General features: G+C 47.0%; 1 protein-coding gene across 1 annotated transcript in view; it reads left to right on the plus strand.

Annotated features, from left to right (window-relative positions):
• The first annotated feature begins 9,704 nt into the window (after window positions 1–9,704).
• The window catches only part of LOC146835071 (vitamin D3 hydroxylase-associated protein-like), a 338,024-nt gene continuing 331,290 nt past the window's right edge, over window positions 9,705–16,438 (plus strand). The window contains exon 1 of the mRNA XM_085602735.1: window positions 9,705–11,283. Within this exon, the coding sequence (XP_085458861.1) occupies window positions 11,092–11,283 (192 nt within the window). The 5' untranslated portion in view covers window positions 9,705–11,091. The remainder of the gene's footprint in view (window positions 11,284–16,438) is intronic.

The raw sequence follows: 16,438 nt of genomic DNA on the forward strand, positions 1-16,438 counted from the left end.
CTAAAAGGTAACGCTTGAAAAGTTGGGGATTCTAGATATTACAACACTGCAGAAGCCGTAATATGTGGTATCCCCACAGTAAAATATTATGGAAAACACATGGAAGTGTGCTATTTGGCAGGAAAATACTTTGTCCACAGAATGCCTTGTCAAATTGAATCCTGGCAAACTCTAACCCAAGAAATATAAGGGATACCAAATATTATAGCCCAAACAAGGCGTTATATTTGGTATCCCCGAAAGGAACCATATGTGAAAGCTTGTGGAATCAAATGAAAAATGCAAAGTATTAGTGTAATCTACTATCATATAAAAGGTAACTTGTATTGGTCAGTGGCTAAAAGCTAACCGGGCAAATGTTTGGTGACACTTGGAGATGTCCGGGCTTATGTCATTCTTATTAGGCTAGCCCCAAATGCTAACTCCAGAACTGGTGTAGGTTGAACTCCGAGAAGGAGAGTGTTAATTTCACTGGTCATACATCTGGGAGGGCAGTGCACACAGGCTTTGCATAAAGAGAAAAGGATTTCTCCATCTTGGATTTTGAGAGTGAGGGGGCACTGTGGGATTGTTTACAGAAGGGCAAACAGGAACTGTTTCAAAAGTGGGTAGGGTTACCCCTAGGAACTTTTATCCATTCGCTTTGGGCGCCATTAGGAGCAATACACTAGTTGGTGCCAAGCATTAATATGGAAGCTCAGGCACCCTTTTTTAATCACACTTTATGGACCTGTGGAAGAAGAGAAGAGGACCGGACCTGATTTCTGTAACTAGAGCAGAGTCTTGAAGGATTGGACTTGCTTCCCTTTGTAACCCAGACAAAAAAGTAGACGCTTATTGACCTGTGTAGCTATAGGGCCACAACACGCTGCAAGAGTTCTTTTCCATGAAGTGCCCAGCTGACCAATAACAACTGGACCTGACTTGAAACCTGCTGATGGCCTCTCCTGGAGTGAGTCTGGACTCCCAACAGTTGTTTCCCAGGTCCTGGAAACCTGAGCTGTGTCTAACTGCACTTGTCATACAACCTCGGAAAAGTTGGGACCTACAAGGTTTTATATTTCCAGTTCTCAGGAGGACCGGAACACACAAACCCATTCTATCCACCCAAGGCATAGCCACGCTGGTTTGAAGAAAGTGGTTTCTCCCACTTTGACCTTCTCTGCAGTAGCAAATCAGTAGGCCCTGATCAATAAGGTACCCGGCCTCATGGAACTCACCGTCGGATATAGCCTGGTGGCTTGACCTAATAAAGGATTTTTACTTCAATTTCAGAGACTGAGTCCCAAGGAAAAACTCTACTGTGGCCATTGACTATCAATGGTGTGTAATGCTTTTCAGTGCTATTATCATTTTAATCTTCAAAATTCATATCTGTTGTATCCCTTAATGGATTAGTCTTGTTTTGGTGTCATTTTGCTTATTAAATTTTACTCTATTTTTATAATTCGGTTTGGTATTTTTATTGCTTGGTGTTTTTTACTTTATTACTGTTCTGACAGCGGATAAGTACGTCACACATTGCCCTAAATTAAGCCTGTCTTAGCTACACCATCCCTATCAGCGGGTGGAGCTTTGGTTAATTAGTGACTTTGAAGGTCCACGCTGTCTCGAGTTGTGATTATTTCTTGAGATGTATAGTTGTCCCCCCCAAATATGAATCCAATTTCTTGCAATCATAGAAGAAATGCATATTTTTAAAGGACTGCTTTGTGTGCTTCTTGTTTTAGGCCTAAATGTCAAAAAGAAAAAAATACATAGTTGTATTGCTTTTTGGGTTGAGCCTAGGGAACGCACATGTGCTGTCTGGATGACCTATTATATTGATAAAGGAGTTTGCTCATGCCTGCTGCTTACCATTGGTTCAATCCAGTGTCGCTCTTCTTTGTTGCCTCCTAAGTGGTCCATGCAGCGATACCTCACTTCAGTTTTCCTTAGAGGAGCACCGCCTAAATACAGTTTATTTCCCTTGCATTCGTCATCTGTTGTTGGGGAGAACAATTTTTTCTTATTGTTGCAGCGCGGCACGCCATTCTTTATCACTGTGCAACACATGTAAAGCCCAGCTCGTGTGTACAGCTGCCCACCCCTGCATTTCTCTCTTTCCCAGCCCACAACCCCCATTTCTCTCATCAGTCAGTGGTGAGAATAAAATAGTGGAGGCTCGCCTGGATGCTGTGAACTTAAATGTATGAAGTCTGCCCTCTGTGTGACAGTGCCTCTGCTAAGAGCTTTCTCGCTTCTTTCGCTAGTACTTGTTTTGTGTTTCTGCCACTGTATAAGGTTCGCGAGCTCTCAACCATGATTATGATACCTTAACCAAGATGGCGCATCCTAAGCTGATTACCTTCAGCGTTGATAGTACCTTAACTAATATGGCGCCCTTAGGGTGACAATGTACGGGTGCTCCACTGGTCAAAATAATCCAGTTTTTGCCTTCCTTCTGCCTCCGGTGCTGGCTGAGCTGCTGGAGGCCCTGGAAGGCAGCAATGAGCTCATGGGGTCTACGCTGCTGCAACTGGGCCTGGCGAAGCAGGAGTAGGTAACGCCCATGGCCTTGGAGCTCCATTTGTTCAGGTAGGGCAGGGGTGGTGGGCTGTCCAGGCTGGTACAGCATAACAAGTTCGGCAGGAGTGCTTTTTAATACAACACATGCTGAACACCTGAAACTGTTTTCTGCATCTTTGCAAGGCATACAAAATGTTTCTGGTGCGTGCTTTGGGTATAGTTATACTTCTGATTTGTGAGCCTAGACTATTGTTTTTTCAGAACACAGTGCAGCCATATTTCTTCTTCGTAGTGCTTCAGTGAGTGTATGGGACAGGTGTTTGCTGAGAGAATAAGGACTTTCACCTACCCATCAACTAAAGCAGTACATTAAACATTCTGGGGCCGTACTACAGATGAGCATGCCAGCGCTAATTGTCGCTGTGCACCAGAGTATGTCTGTGCTTATTTGCATTTGCGTCTGTGCACTAATGCAATATGTGCACAGACACAAACGCTTATAAACAGAGTTCAAAGTTTTCACCAACATCACAGCGCATTACAGACTGATCCTCTGTAATGCCGTTGGGCGCATAATCTGGCGCACAGTGACAATTAGCGCTGGCACAGTCATCTGTGGCTTGAGCCGGGAGTCTGCACGCTACGTATCTGCACCTTTTAAATTTGCATATTTCCACGATCCGAGGTACTATTGCTGCTATCTTTTAAAGTTGTGTTGTTAAAGTTACTTGTACTGTTTAATGCTGGGCAGGAACCACTGTCAGCTGCACGCTACTCACCAGAGTCTCCTGGAGTTTCCTCGGTGGCAGGGGCCGCCATCTTGGGGGGGGATCACGGTTGGCGGTGCAGCTCCTTTGGCCCTGAATAGATATAAACAGCGCATGATCCGAGCGCGCAGCGGGCGCGCCGAAGATGCGCCTAGGGCAAGCCCGTCTGCGCCCGTCCGCGCTCGGACAGCGCTCTGCGCTGAAATCCCTGAAGGCATGGCTACTGAGTTGAAAGCCTCTATCACTTATTCTAGGATACAACTACTGGCTTTAAACAAACGCACAATTTCACGTGGTTGCGTCTGTTTGGACCTCAAGAGAATGCCTGGATTAACAATGAACGTTTGTACGGGGTGTGAAATAACCCTTCCAGAGCTTGACACCACATATACAGCCAGGAAACTCGGTAGGATGAATTTGAGTAAAAAAGTTATTCCTGCCTTTAATTGCGTTCTCTTAAATGCACGCTCTTTGGTGAAACACAGTACTGAATGTGCATCTTTAATACAGGATAACAATGTTCAAATCGCTTTTACAACAGAAACATGGACTGATGAGGCTTCCGGTCCGGATCTTGTGAAAGCAATCCCTCCAGGATTTCTATGTTATACGGCTAACAGACCCCAAAAAAAGGGTGGAGGATTGGCAGTTATTTATCATAGGTCCATTAAAGCTAGTTTTGATATAATGTTTAATCCTCTGTTTGAAGCTTTATCCTTCTCGCTTAGTCTCTCTGATCACTATGTGTTCAAGGGAATTCTAGTGTACAGACCTCCGGGTCCTAGGAATCTATTCCTAGCAGAGGTCGGCACCCTTCTGGAAGCTGGTCTGACCCTTGACTCGTACACTATACTGGGAGATTTTAATTTTTATCTAGAGGACGGGACGGATAAAGATACGCTAAATCTTTTAGATCTTATGAATAGTGCCGAGTTAAAGCAACTAGTGAAGGGACCTACACATTTAGCAGGGCATACGTTAGATGGAATTTTTACAAATGCTCTATCCCTCTCTGTTTTAAACATTTTACCCCTTCCTTGGTGTGATCACGCTGCAATTATGTTTGAATTGATCATTCAGGGAGGTCGGGCGGGGATCCCCTCTCCAGGAAAACAAAGGAGATTAGAGCCTGGAATAGCGTAGGAGAGAAAGAACTCAATGAGTTACTACGTTGGACCCAGGACTCTCTGCCCTTGGATGTGGAGAAAGCCTCGGTTGCCTACACCACGTGGTTAGAGGATGCCTGTCATATTTTAGCACCTAAAAAATTAATTATTCCAAAGAGGATTCATCCTACGGCTCCTTGGTACTCTCAGGAATTAAAGACTCAAAAAGCGAAATGCAAACAATTGGAACACTCCTGGAGAAAGGACTACCATCTAACTAATAAAACCCTATATAAACAAGGCCTCCTTCAATATAAACAGATGATCTTTAAGGCTAAACGTGAGTTCTTCGCCGGGCAGATACATTCAGCCAATAACTCCTGTATGGAACTATATAAAGTTGTTACTAGGCTTACTCATCCACCACCTGCTATCATCTCTACTAGCCAGGTTCTCTGTGAAGAAATGGCCACTTATTTTCAATCTACAGTGGAAGCTATTTATAACACTTTTAGGGATGGTGCAGGAAATACATTAGGGGTTTTGCCCCATGCTGTTGAGGTGGGACCTGGCCCAAAGTGCACCATGGAGTATTTTCCTCCTATAACTTACTCAGACACTTTTGAGCTTCTTCTGTCTGCCAGATCAGGCTCACCTCATGACCCTTGCCCAGTAGCAATTGCGAAAAAGGCGTCAGAACCTTTAGCTGAGACACTCACGACTCTTTTTAATGCTATGTTTGTTGAAGGAATGTTTCCTAAATTGTGGAAAATTGCGTCCTTCTTGCCACTCCTAAAAAAGCCTAGCTTAGATAGTAAGGACCCTAGTAGCTTTCGTCCCATCTCACGCCTACCTTTGCCCTCTAAATTGGTGGAGAAATACATGACTACTGCTTTGAGCTCCTTTTTGCATGAAGCAAAGGTTCTGGATCCCACTCAGTTTGGGTTTAGAGAGGGTCACAGTACTGAAACTGCTCTCCTTAAATCTACGGAAGAGATTAGGAAAACTCTGGGCCAGGGAGGAATGGCGGTATTGATCTTGCTTGATCTCTCCGCGGCCTTTGATACGGTCCACCATGGGGTGTTGATGGATCGTTTATGGGACTGCGGAGTGAGAGATAAAGCTTGGTCTCTCCTCAAATCCTTCCTCTCTGATAGAAGCCAGACTGTCTCACTTGGTGAGTTTGTTTCTAAACCTTTCTCTCTTCCTTGTGGAGTACCTCCGGGGTCCTCCCTGAGCCCAACGCTTTTTAATGTTTATGTCTCCTCTCTGGCCCCTTTGATTGCATCCTTCGGCTTTGGTCTAACATCTTACGCCGATGACACTCAAATTGTCATCTCTCTGCAACCAGGTCAGGAAGAGGCAACGGGTGAGAGGCTTCACGATTGCATGGGGGCAGTGGGAGATTGAATGCTGCACAATTGTTTGAAATTGAATGCTGACAAAACAGAGGTAATCCGGTCCGGGAATAATGTTAATCTCTGGACCCCTGGTTAATCTCTGTGCTTGGTTTTTCGAGTGCTCCATGATACTGGTCCATTCCATTTGATGCGAAAATTTCAATGGTATGTTCCTGGAAGATCACTACGCTCATTGGGAGCTAAACTTACTGTTGTGCCCATCTCTAAGAGAGTTAGATGGGGAGGCAGAAGCTTTTCCGTCGGGGCAGCTAAGGCCTGGAACAAACTTCCTGTTGGCCTAAGAAACTGTAATGATCTATTTACTTTCAGGAAGGCGCTGAAAACGTGGCTGCTCTAACTATCTCTGGTTAAACTTTAGGAGGATTGTAGCAAGCGCCGGGACACCTTCGGGTAGCTGCGCGCTATACAAGTTTTCATAACATAACATCTGTAATACGGCCCCAGAATATGATATCTTTTATTTGGTCCTCCAATCAAGTAAGCAATAGAGATACTGGGAAGCTGCTGCTGTGAAGGTTCACTCGGAAATGTTGCAGTCCTCAGAACAAAAAGACGGTAATGCTGCCCCTGCTGGGCCAGTCATGCAATCCCTTCCTTGCCTTCACATGGTTAAAAGTTGCAAGGCTCAGGAAACATGTAACATGCCTTTTGTGTGCATGACATGCACCATAGAGTTTACAAATAGGCCTATATTTTGCAGTCTCAATGCCACAGAGTGGCATAATTGTGTTCATCAACAGGGCATTGTCAACGTGTCCTTGCAACGTGCAGAACACCACATGCAAGTGCTATAAATGGGCCCAGTCATCAGACTTTTCCTTAATCAGTCATAATTAGCAACTGTCTCTTGTAAGGTTTGATGGAACACATCATTTAAGATTTCAATGGGTTAAACCAGCGTCCAAGTGTAATACTGTGTTGGAAGACTGCAGATTAGGCAGTCATCCAAGCAGCTGCCAACAAAGCATAGTTTCGGGGTAGGGGAACAAAACCACCACCAACTTCTGAATTGTAAATGGGATTTTATATTTATTGAGATCTGGGCCACCATGTAGCCTGATATAGCTATCATCCAGTCTTGACCAAAGGTCCAATAAAAAACAAAACTTTCCTTTTTATAAATACCAACCATCTGTAACTTTCCTAACCATGCATCACCTACCATCTTTTCATTCAACTGATCACCCAAACATCCATGCATGTACTCATACAGCTATCCATCCATTCAAGCATTCATGCAAATAGCTATCATTCCACCAACCCATCCATCCTAACTGCACCTCTGCTTCTTAAATGCTCATATTATCTAGATGGTAGCCACTACACACCACATACACCGACTCTACTCTATAACACATAAATATTTACATTTACAACGCCAATAGCTATAACTCTCGTTTTCTAACTGATCACTCCACTGCAAACAAAAACAAGCATTTGCAATGCAATAGGTCTCACATATGTGAGAGTTTAAGCTAATGGCATTGTAAATGACAATGCCTTTTATTTATCGGTTTTGTAATCAACACATAAATAAAAGGCATTGTCATTTACAATGCTAATAGCTCAAACTCTTGTAAACACGAGACCTATTTCCTTGCAAAGAAGCAACTGCTATTGTCCTGGACTGCTTGGAAAGTGAAAGCGAACATTCGCACGCTGAATGTTGCAGGAAAGACTGTTCTGCCTACAGTAGGAGAAACTCATTTGAAAATGAGCATTAGATTGTGCTGTGCAGCATGAGGCATAAGCGTGCACCAGGTTCCGTGCGTGAAAACCAGCCATGTGGGAAACCAGAATTAAAGTGTGCTGTGCAGCATGAGACACAAGTGTGCACAAGGACTTGTGCATTAAAACAGCATTATGGAAAACCAGCATTAGAGTGTGCTGTGCTACGTGAGACACGAGCGTGCACCAGGGTCCATGTATGAAAACTATAATTAGTGTGTGCTTTGCAGTATGAGGCATGACCGAGCACCAGGATCTGTGCGCGAAAACCAGCCATGTGGGAAACCAGCATTAGAGTTTTCTGTGCAGCGTGAGGCATGAGCGTGCACTAGGATCCGTGTGTGAAAACCAGCCATATGGGAAACCAGCATTAGAATGTGCTGTGAAGCGTGAGACACAAGCATGCACCAGGATCCGTGTATGGAAACCAGCATCAAAATGTGTGCAGTGCCACGTGAGACACGAGCATGCACCAGGATAAGTACATGAAAAATACCCCTGTGGAAAACCAGCATTAGAGTGTACTGTGCAGCATGAGACATGAGTGTGCACCAGAATCTGTGCATGACAACCAGACATGTGAAAAAGTAGCATTAGAATGTGCTGTGCAGCATGTGACACAAGCGCGCACCAGGATTTGTATAGGAAATCCTGCCCTGCTATGTGGAAAAACAGCATTAAAGTGTGCTGTGCAGTGAGTGACATGAGCGTGAACCAGAATTCCTGTACAAAAACCTGCCACGTAGGAAGCCAGCACCAGAATGTATGCCGTGAGCCCCTAGCATGCACCAGGATCCATGTACGAACAAAGGCAGTAAGGGAACTAGTCCCAGAATGTGTGCTGTGCAGCCTGACACACGAGTGTGCACCAGTATCTGCGTACAAAACCAGTAATATGAGAAACGAACATCAAAATGTGTGCCTCCAGGGTGCACCAGGAGCCATGTATGACAAGCATTTGCAATGCAACAGGTGTCGCATCTGCGAGAGTTTAAACTATTGGCATTGTAACTGACAATGACTTATTTATCTGTTTTGCTAATTAACACATAAATAGAAGGCATCATCATTTACAATGCCAATAGCTCAAACTCTTGTAAATGCGAGACCTATTCAAAGAAGCGGCTGCCATTATCTCGGGCTGCTCTGAAAGTGAAAGCATGCGTGGCACACTGAATGTTGCAGGAAAGCATGTTGTGCCTGCAGTAGGAGACACTCATTAAAGAAAATAGTGCTTACAGACTAAAAATTACGTACTGTGTAACAACTGAAGTAAAAGGGCCAGTCCTCATGGGAGGTTACAAATGAAGACAAGGTGGTACTAAGGAGGGACTAACAAGCCTATTACGAATCAGAAGTCAGCATTTACAAAGGACAATGACACAAGCCAATGAAAAATTTGGGAAGAGAGTGGGCAGGGCTACTATTTCATACTCCAATACATCATGCCACAGAGTAGCGCATGTGCTGCCCAGGCTCAACCTAAAAAATAAGTAAAAAACATTGTCATTTACAACGCCAATAGCTCTAACTTTCACAAAAGTGTGAGACCGATTGCGCTGCCAATGCTTGTTTAATTAGCATGGACACAAAAATATAGGGCAGCTGGTAAAATGCTAAGTATGCTGTATGAGTCTAACTAAACATGCACTGTTATTCAACTTACTGTGCAAGTTATATATTTGTCAAATCACTTTGTAACATATTCATTAAATGAAAATCAAAACACTTTATTTCCCCATTTTAATACTTTGCTTTTTTTTTTACCTTCACCCTTTAATCTTTCGCAAGTTTTGATATTATTTTGCCCTTATTTGAACCCCTGCCATTGTTTCTATTCTCTTCCCCTCATGTTATTTCGTTTCGCTTCAATATGCTTCAGCAATAGTTTCTTTGCTTTCACTTGCTGTTCCCATTACGACTCACTCTCTGTATTTATTGAGCTTTCTGTCTATCTCTCTGTATTTATTGCGCTTTCAGTCTGTCTCTCCGTGCACAAGTTTCAGGTGATTTATCGCCAGAGCCGAGTTTGGCATCCTGTTGAATAGTGTATCCCCCTAAATCAGCCCGAGTAGTAATCAGCTGCTTCTGTCTGAACCTGCCCGGGCCGAGTTTCGTTTCCGAAATGTGCCGAACTGCAGGGGATACACGATCCCTTGGACATACCAGATATTACACAACACCGGTCCCAAACTTCAAAGCACGCTTTGCAGATTATGACCTAAAACAGCCAGGGGAACTGGCCTGGCCCGGCCTGGCCCGGCCCGGCCCGGCCCGGCCCGGCCCAGCCCAGCCCAGCCCAGCCCAGCCCAGCCAGGGGGTCGGGTCGGGTCTGGCCCAGCCCAGCTGACGAGCTGCGGGAACCCTGAAGCTTTTTAAATGCGCCTCCTGGCGCTCGCGCTGCTGTCAGGGTCACGTTAGGGGCGGCCGCGGTGCTGCTGGGGCTTGAAGTTCTCGCTTCCGTCGTCCTCAATGGGCCCCGGTAGTTGCACAGAAGGGCGTCCCGCACTGCCGGAGCCCTGAAGGGTTTTCAAATGTGCCTCCTGGTACTCGCGCTGATGTCAGGGTCACGTTGGCAGCAAAGTACGGCCGCGGTGCTGCTGGGGCTTGAAGTCCTCGCCCCCGTCCTCAATGGACCCCGGTAGTTGCATAGAAGGGCGTCCAGCGCTGCCGGAGCCTTGAAGGGTTTTTAAATGGGCCTCCTGGCACTGGCGCTGCTGTCAGGGTCACGTTGGCGGCAAAGGAGGGCCGCGGTGCTACTGTGGCTTGAAATCCTCGCCCCCGTTCTCAATTGGCCCCAGGTAGTTCTCGCCCCCGTACTCATTTGTGGGAGTATTTCTGTATCTGCGTGACCCTCCCCAAATCCCTCATTAAATATCCATTGGTCCATCCTATTTTCCAGTAATTATTCCCTAGTCTTCAATAGCTCACTCATGCCCCCACATTTACAACAAACCCACCGTACGCCAACATGTGTGGAAAACTCCACCACGGCAGAGATATCAGTACAGAAAAGACAAGGGAGGAGGCTTGAGGACTGCATGTTGTAGTAAGTAAAGAGTCTCTCAGCCCACCTCAACCTCTATCTTAAATACATATGAAGTGTGATTGTCGGTCTGGTTAATATATAACTTTCTGCTTTAGCTGAGCATTCCCTCAGCATTAGTTACAAGTCTGGGGCGTTCACTGCAGATACAATGCATGAGGCAAAGTAAATAGACTTTGCTCTTGCTTTGCTCTTGGCGGCAGTGCCAACCGTGGCCTTGGCGCACTCCGAGATTGTCACACAGCTAGAGAGCGGATCGATTCTCCTCGAGGGTCGTTCCCAAAGGCCTTCAAATATAATAACATCCGGGCATTGACTTCGATGTGAAGTAATTACTTAGTAAAAACTTACTTTAACATCGTAAAGATCGCATCCCCTTTTCAAGAAACTTCTCAACTGTGCTCTGTTAAAAATTTACATCTGAAAGTTCCATTTACTTTACAACTGACCAAAAAATTAAGCGAAGCACAGAGGGAGAGGAAGAGTGAAAGGGCGTCTCTACGGTCCCGCTAAGGATGAAGCGTGTCCCGGAGCCCGAGTTTGACTTCCGCCTGCTCGCCGGCATCCTTTGCGGATCGGCCACTGTGGTCCTGGCCATGAAGTGGATGCGGAGGAGGCGGACGGCGGACAAAATCCGAGCAGCGCAGGCGAGGCGAGAGGAGGGCCTGCGCCAGATGGAGGATGCTGTCCGGAGGTTTCAGCGACAGGTAATGCTTGTACCCACGTTTCTTGTATTGTGCTACATATCGCTGTTGGCCTGTTTCCGAGAATCGTAAATACCCGGGGACATAATTACTCCGTTTAATCGCTCTTAATTTACCTGCCTTGGAAACATGAACGGCCAATTCGGCTTTACCGTATTGAAAGTCGTCGCGGAGTTGAGTGTTCAGGTTCAAGATTTTCAAATCATTTTTGACCAAGGTCTTTCACGTCGCAAAATACAAAATACAATACATCTGTAAGAACACTAAGAACACACTATCAAACACTAAAACCTATATCATTTAAAATTCGTCCAGATACATAAAACAGAGACTTTGCTTTTCACTTCTTCCCTGTCCTTTCAGAGCTCCATTTTGTTATGCTCATCACTACTACAGCTGTGATAGATGCATTTTCTGGTCAGCCCAGTGCTGAAGGGGCACTTTTCAGAGTGGGAGGTGCTATGTTATATCACTCAAAGTCATAGGGGTTGTAAAAATCCATGTGTCACACAAAGAACAAGTGTAGCAAATGAGCCGCACACATTCAGCAGGATAGAGGTAAAAGTGTGGTATGCAGCAACATATTACCAAAGCATGGATTGATAGCACAGTAATTTATAGATAACAGATTTTCCATTGAAATTACCATAAAATTCACACTGGCATACAGTGTTGCTGATAAAACTGTAAAGCGCACAAACCATAATGTGTGGAAATACGAATCAGCAACATTTTTGCATTTGCACATCACCAAGTAAAGTGTCTTTGTTTTGCTCCCATTAAAATCTTTGTTTTCATTACACTTTAGAATTCCCCCAAAATGTGCCTCGTTTGTCCTTTTCTAACTGATGATGTATTTTGAAATAGTTATGCAGTTCATTTACGTGCAGACACCACCCGTCCATGTGGGCTCGGGGCCACGCCCTCCACATTTCTTCCCAGCATCAAGTGTGTCTGTCAGGCTGGAGGAGGAGCCAAGATGGCGACCGGAGCAGACGCTTGAGCGCCCGGCTCCGTCGGCCCTTGGCCTCGGACTATCATCCTGATTCCTATCCTCGCCGATTTTCGAGGTGCAACGTGTGCGACGACGCGCTGACCGCGCCGCCGCTTTCCCGGAGTCTTAGCCCGCCCGGATGCCGGAGTTCTTGGTCCCTTTGTTCTCCGCACTGGACCCCTGCTCTATTGTGGCCTCGGCCGGCCCCCTGGAAGCTCCGCAGTCACCGGACCCGCTGGTGCAAACCTGAGCCCCGCGGTCCCGATCCCGCCTCACACCACGGACTGTCGCCAGAAGAGCCCGGGGAGAGACGCCCGGACACCTCCTGCACCCTGCACCTGACGGGCTGGAGCTAGAGGGTAAGCCCCGGTGTGGCGGGTCTCCTGCCCCGCTCTGTGGACCGCGCTGTGAAAGGCTGCAGACCCCCTTCTTCTATTGCCTAGTCGGCTGCAAAGAGAGCCCGAGGGAGGGGAAGCGACTGTTGGCTTTCACCTGTTGCGGCGCAGACCTGAGGGGAATTGCCTCCTTGTCACGACCCCCCCCTGGCCACGGTACCGTTCAGCGGTAAAACATGGCGTTGATTGCCTGCTCGCTGCTGGGGGGTGATGCTCCGGTCTCGCCCGCTGCCCGCTTCGCCCTCCCGCTACCAGACTCCAGCTCCCCAGTGCCGTCCCGGATTGCTGCCGATGTGGGGGCGCAGCTTCCGCTGACATGCGGCTCCGTTCTGGCTGCCCTGCGGGACTTTCGTCTGCAATTGTGTGTTGGCTTGCAAACGCTGAGTGAGCGGTTCGACTCCATACTGTCGGCTGCGGGTCGTGAGCGCCCCGTTTGTGATCAACAAGACGTGGGTCTGCCAGTGCTTTGGTCCTCTTGCGGGGACGCAACGACTGTGTATAACTGTGCTACACTGGTGTCTGCATCTGGCTTTCCCGGCACCCAGGATCAATCGCTCTCCTGCTCAATTGCGGATACTTTGTTTCCCCGTTCATTGCTGCCTGCTTTGTTGTTGCCTGCCTCACCGCGTCCGCAAGAGTATCCAGCTGAGCTACACCTGACGTCCTCGAGGAACCGTTCACGGTGGCCTACGGCTTCTTTTATGTGGAACTCCTGTACTTTACAGGCCAGGTCTGGATTTTATATGGTGTGCAAGGGGACCTCAATAGATGATCGGCGGCCATTTTGTGACTCTACTTCTCCATCTTCTTCCAAGCGGCCATATTGTCTTTGTCTGCACGGGATGCGGGGCCTTCATGAGGGGGCTGGTCTAATCTTAAGCCCGCGATCGGGCCAGGGCTAGATTGATTTATATCACCATGATTTCACGGACGGGCTGGACTGGGACTGGAACTGTTTGCATATGTTGTGCGCACTCGTCGCGATCTGTCTGCCTTCATTTAAATTGTTGTGACACGTTATCTTCACACGACCGCCTTTGGGTGTAGTGGGGTTTCAGTGTGTGGAGGCGTGGCTGGCCGGTGGTTTCGGGCGCTCCGAGGTTACGTGGGCTCCTCCCCGCTTTCTTTCTTCTTTGTTTTCTTATTTTCTTTACTCTATTCCTACTTTCTCTCTTGTCTATATTTCGGGTTCATTGGGCGACAGGCACTATGCTGGGGGGGGGGCAGGCCGTAGCCTCCGCATTGGTGTAGGGTGGGGGGGTAATTCACTGTTTCTTTTTAGTTCTATGGGCCTCTTTCTTCCATGTCTCTGCGCTATACTTGTTTCGATTCGGGGTCCGGGTGTGGGGTGGATTGAGTGGGGGCGGCTTTGAAGGGGTGCGTATTTACTCATGTGATTATCCTGTTATCTAACTGCATCGCCTCACTGTCTGAGATTTTCTATGGCCGTTTTAATGATGCTGCTGCTCTCCCGTGTAGTGAAGCCATATTGCGGACTCGAATCTCCTTGGTTCTATCCTCTCCTGACTTTTTCCTCGATAAAAGTATTTTGAAAACCTTAAAATTAACCTTCACTTCTCCTTCCCCTGGTGTCAAGGATCTCTCCAGTGTATAACTCCTGAATCGTTGCTAATCTTGACCATGGATGCACAGGGGATGTAATGTTTGTCTCAGTGCTTAACCGTATTGTGGCCGGCCTGATGGTTGTAGGCCCGTATTTGTTCTTTTAATATGCACAAATAAAGGTTTTTAAAAAATAAAAAAAATAAAAAAAAAAAGTGTGTCTGTCAGGCTGAGCAAAGGTCCGCTTGACAGACACTCTTCTTGTTGTGTCAAGCAGCCAGGAGTTAGACATGCGCAAAATGCACAGGCTCCTGGCTACCTGAGCTGATGAACTTTTCCAGGCGGAGGATTTCACAGCCCTTTGTGCGTGACCGTCTCAGCCTGGCAAAAGTGCCTCAAGGCCCTTCCCTCCAAGACAGAGTGGAGCGTCACTGATTGCCTCGGACCTGGGTGCTCAAGTTTTAAGCCCTAAAGTGCCCCGAGCTGAGTGTCAATCAGTGACACCACATCACAGATTGGGGTGAGGTCAGCAGTTTCACTCACCCCATCCCACTCTGCGATGAGTGAGGGGCTGCTGCGTTCCCGTCTACAGCGAAGGTCTGCTTGGTGCATGCATGTATGTATGGCTGTATGTGTATTTGTCAGTGAGTGTTGTGAATGTGTGGGTGGGTGCGCGCATGTGTGAATTCATGGGTGTGAGTGAGTGTATGTATGTGTGCCCCCCGGCCCTCTCCCAGGTAAAATTACTGCCCACCACTGTTTACATGTATTTACATTTATGTCGTGTGCTCTACAGCCTTTCCTTTCATGCTGCTTGTACCCAGCAAGATTTTCACATAGTTTCACTTTACAAAATCGATTAGCTTTGCAGTCAGAGAAAGTGTAGCCAATCTCTAGCATAAAGGAATAAGAAGCAATTTGTCAGAAGGCATGGCCTGACTTTTGACCTGTCTAGGCACAAGTCAGAGAGGGTCGGCTTTGACAGACCCAATGACACTGTCCCCAAGTGTAGTCATTACCTCCCTGCTAACCGACACACAGGTCTGAACATGTTCCCTCACATTACCAATATATCCAATGCTGGGATTCTCCCGGACTCAATCATCACCCCTGACACCCCCTCCAATTCTCACAACAGTCAATTGCTCACCAGCAGGTCCTCACCTGCTTCCTCACCTACATACAATCACACTACAACCGAGCCTCTTGAGGGAGGTACACGGCGTGTGTTGGGATGCTTGCCCCAATGAATGAGAGCACCCTAACAACTCCGCGACCCCTATTCTCACATGCACTGGACTTGCCATGTCTTCCCCCAATACCTATGCAGGATTTATCAATTACACTCTCACTCAGATGCTCCACCGTATGGGTCGTAAAATCGACTCTCTCACAACGGACCTAGCGCATCTTAGACAGGACCTATCAATTCAGGCCATCCATACCCTCTCTCCCAACAATAAGAGCATGAAATGGCCACATAACCCTGTCTCAGTGAAGGCCTTACTAGGCACCCCTTGGCCTTCCACTCCACTGGGCTGGCAGGCTCATAGGCCCCGTCTTTCTCACTGCCCCCTATCTTCTCGGGAAGCTGTGGCACTCAGTGACTCTTACCTCCCCAAGCTCCAGACTACTACTATCAACCTTTCCTCCTCCATTCCAGTAATAATGGGCACTAGCAGAACCCCTGACCCCCTGCCCAACTCAATACCATCCAGCCCTTACAATCTGTAACAGACAATCGCTGCCTACTAGCTTCCTTGCCCGCCAACTGTAGATTGGCTGTAAAGTCTCCGACCGTGGCACACAATCCCTCCACCATCCCAGTTATAGTGGGCATTAATAGATCCCACGTTACTGCTGACTCGCCCAGACCACCTGCTCAATTTACCACCATCCAGACACTACAACTGACTAAAGACACCCCTTACTCCTTATCCTGCTTGCTCCAACTGCAGATCGGCAGCTCAACACGCTACTGATATCGCGGAAACCCTACTCAGTGAGGGAATTGATATCGCCTCCCTCACGGAAACCTAGCTCAATGAACATTCAAATGCCATACTTGATTTTATTACCCAGCCGGGTTACTCCATCATAAAACAGGATAGACAGGAAAAAAAAACTGGTGGCGGTCTAGCCATAATCCACAAAGCTGAAATCCCTCTATCCTTACTAATTAATACTGAATACTCAACCTTTTAAT

The sequence above is a fragment of the Triturus cristatus genome, chromosome 4_2, assembly GCF_964204655.1.
Source record: "Triturus cristatus chromosome 4_2, aTriCri1.1, whole genome shotgun sequence".
NCBI classification, from domain to species: domain Eukaryota; kingdom Metazoa; phylum Chordata; class Amphibia; order Caudata; family Salamandridae; genus Triturus; species Triturus cristatus.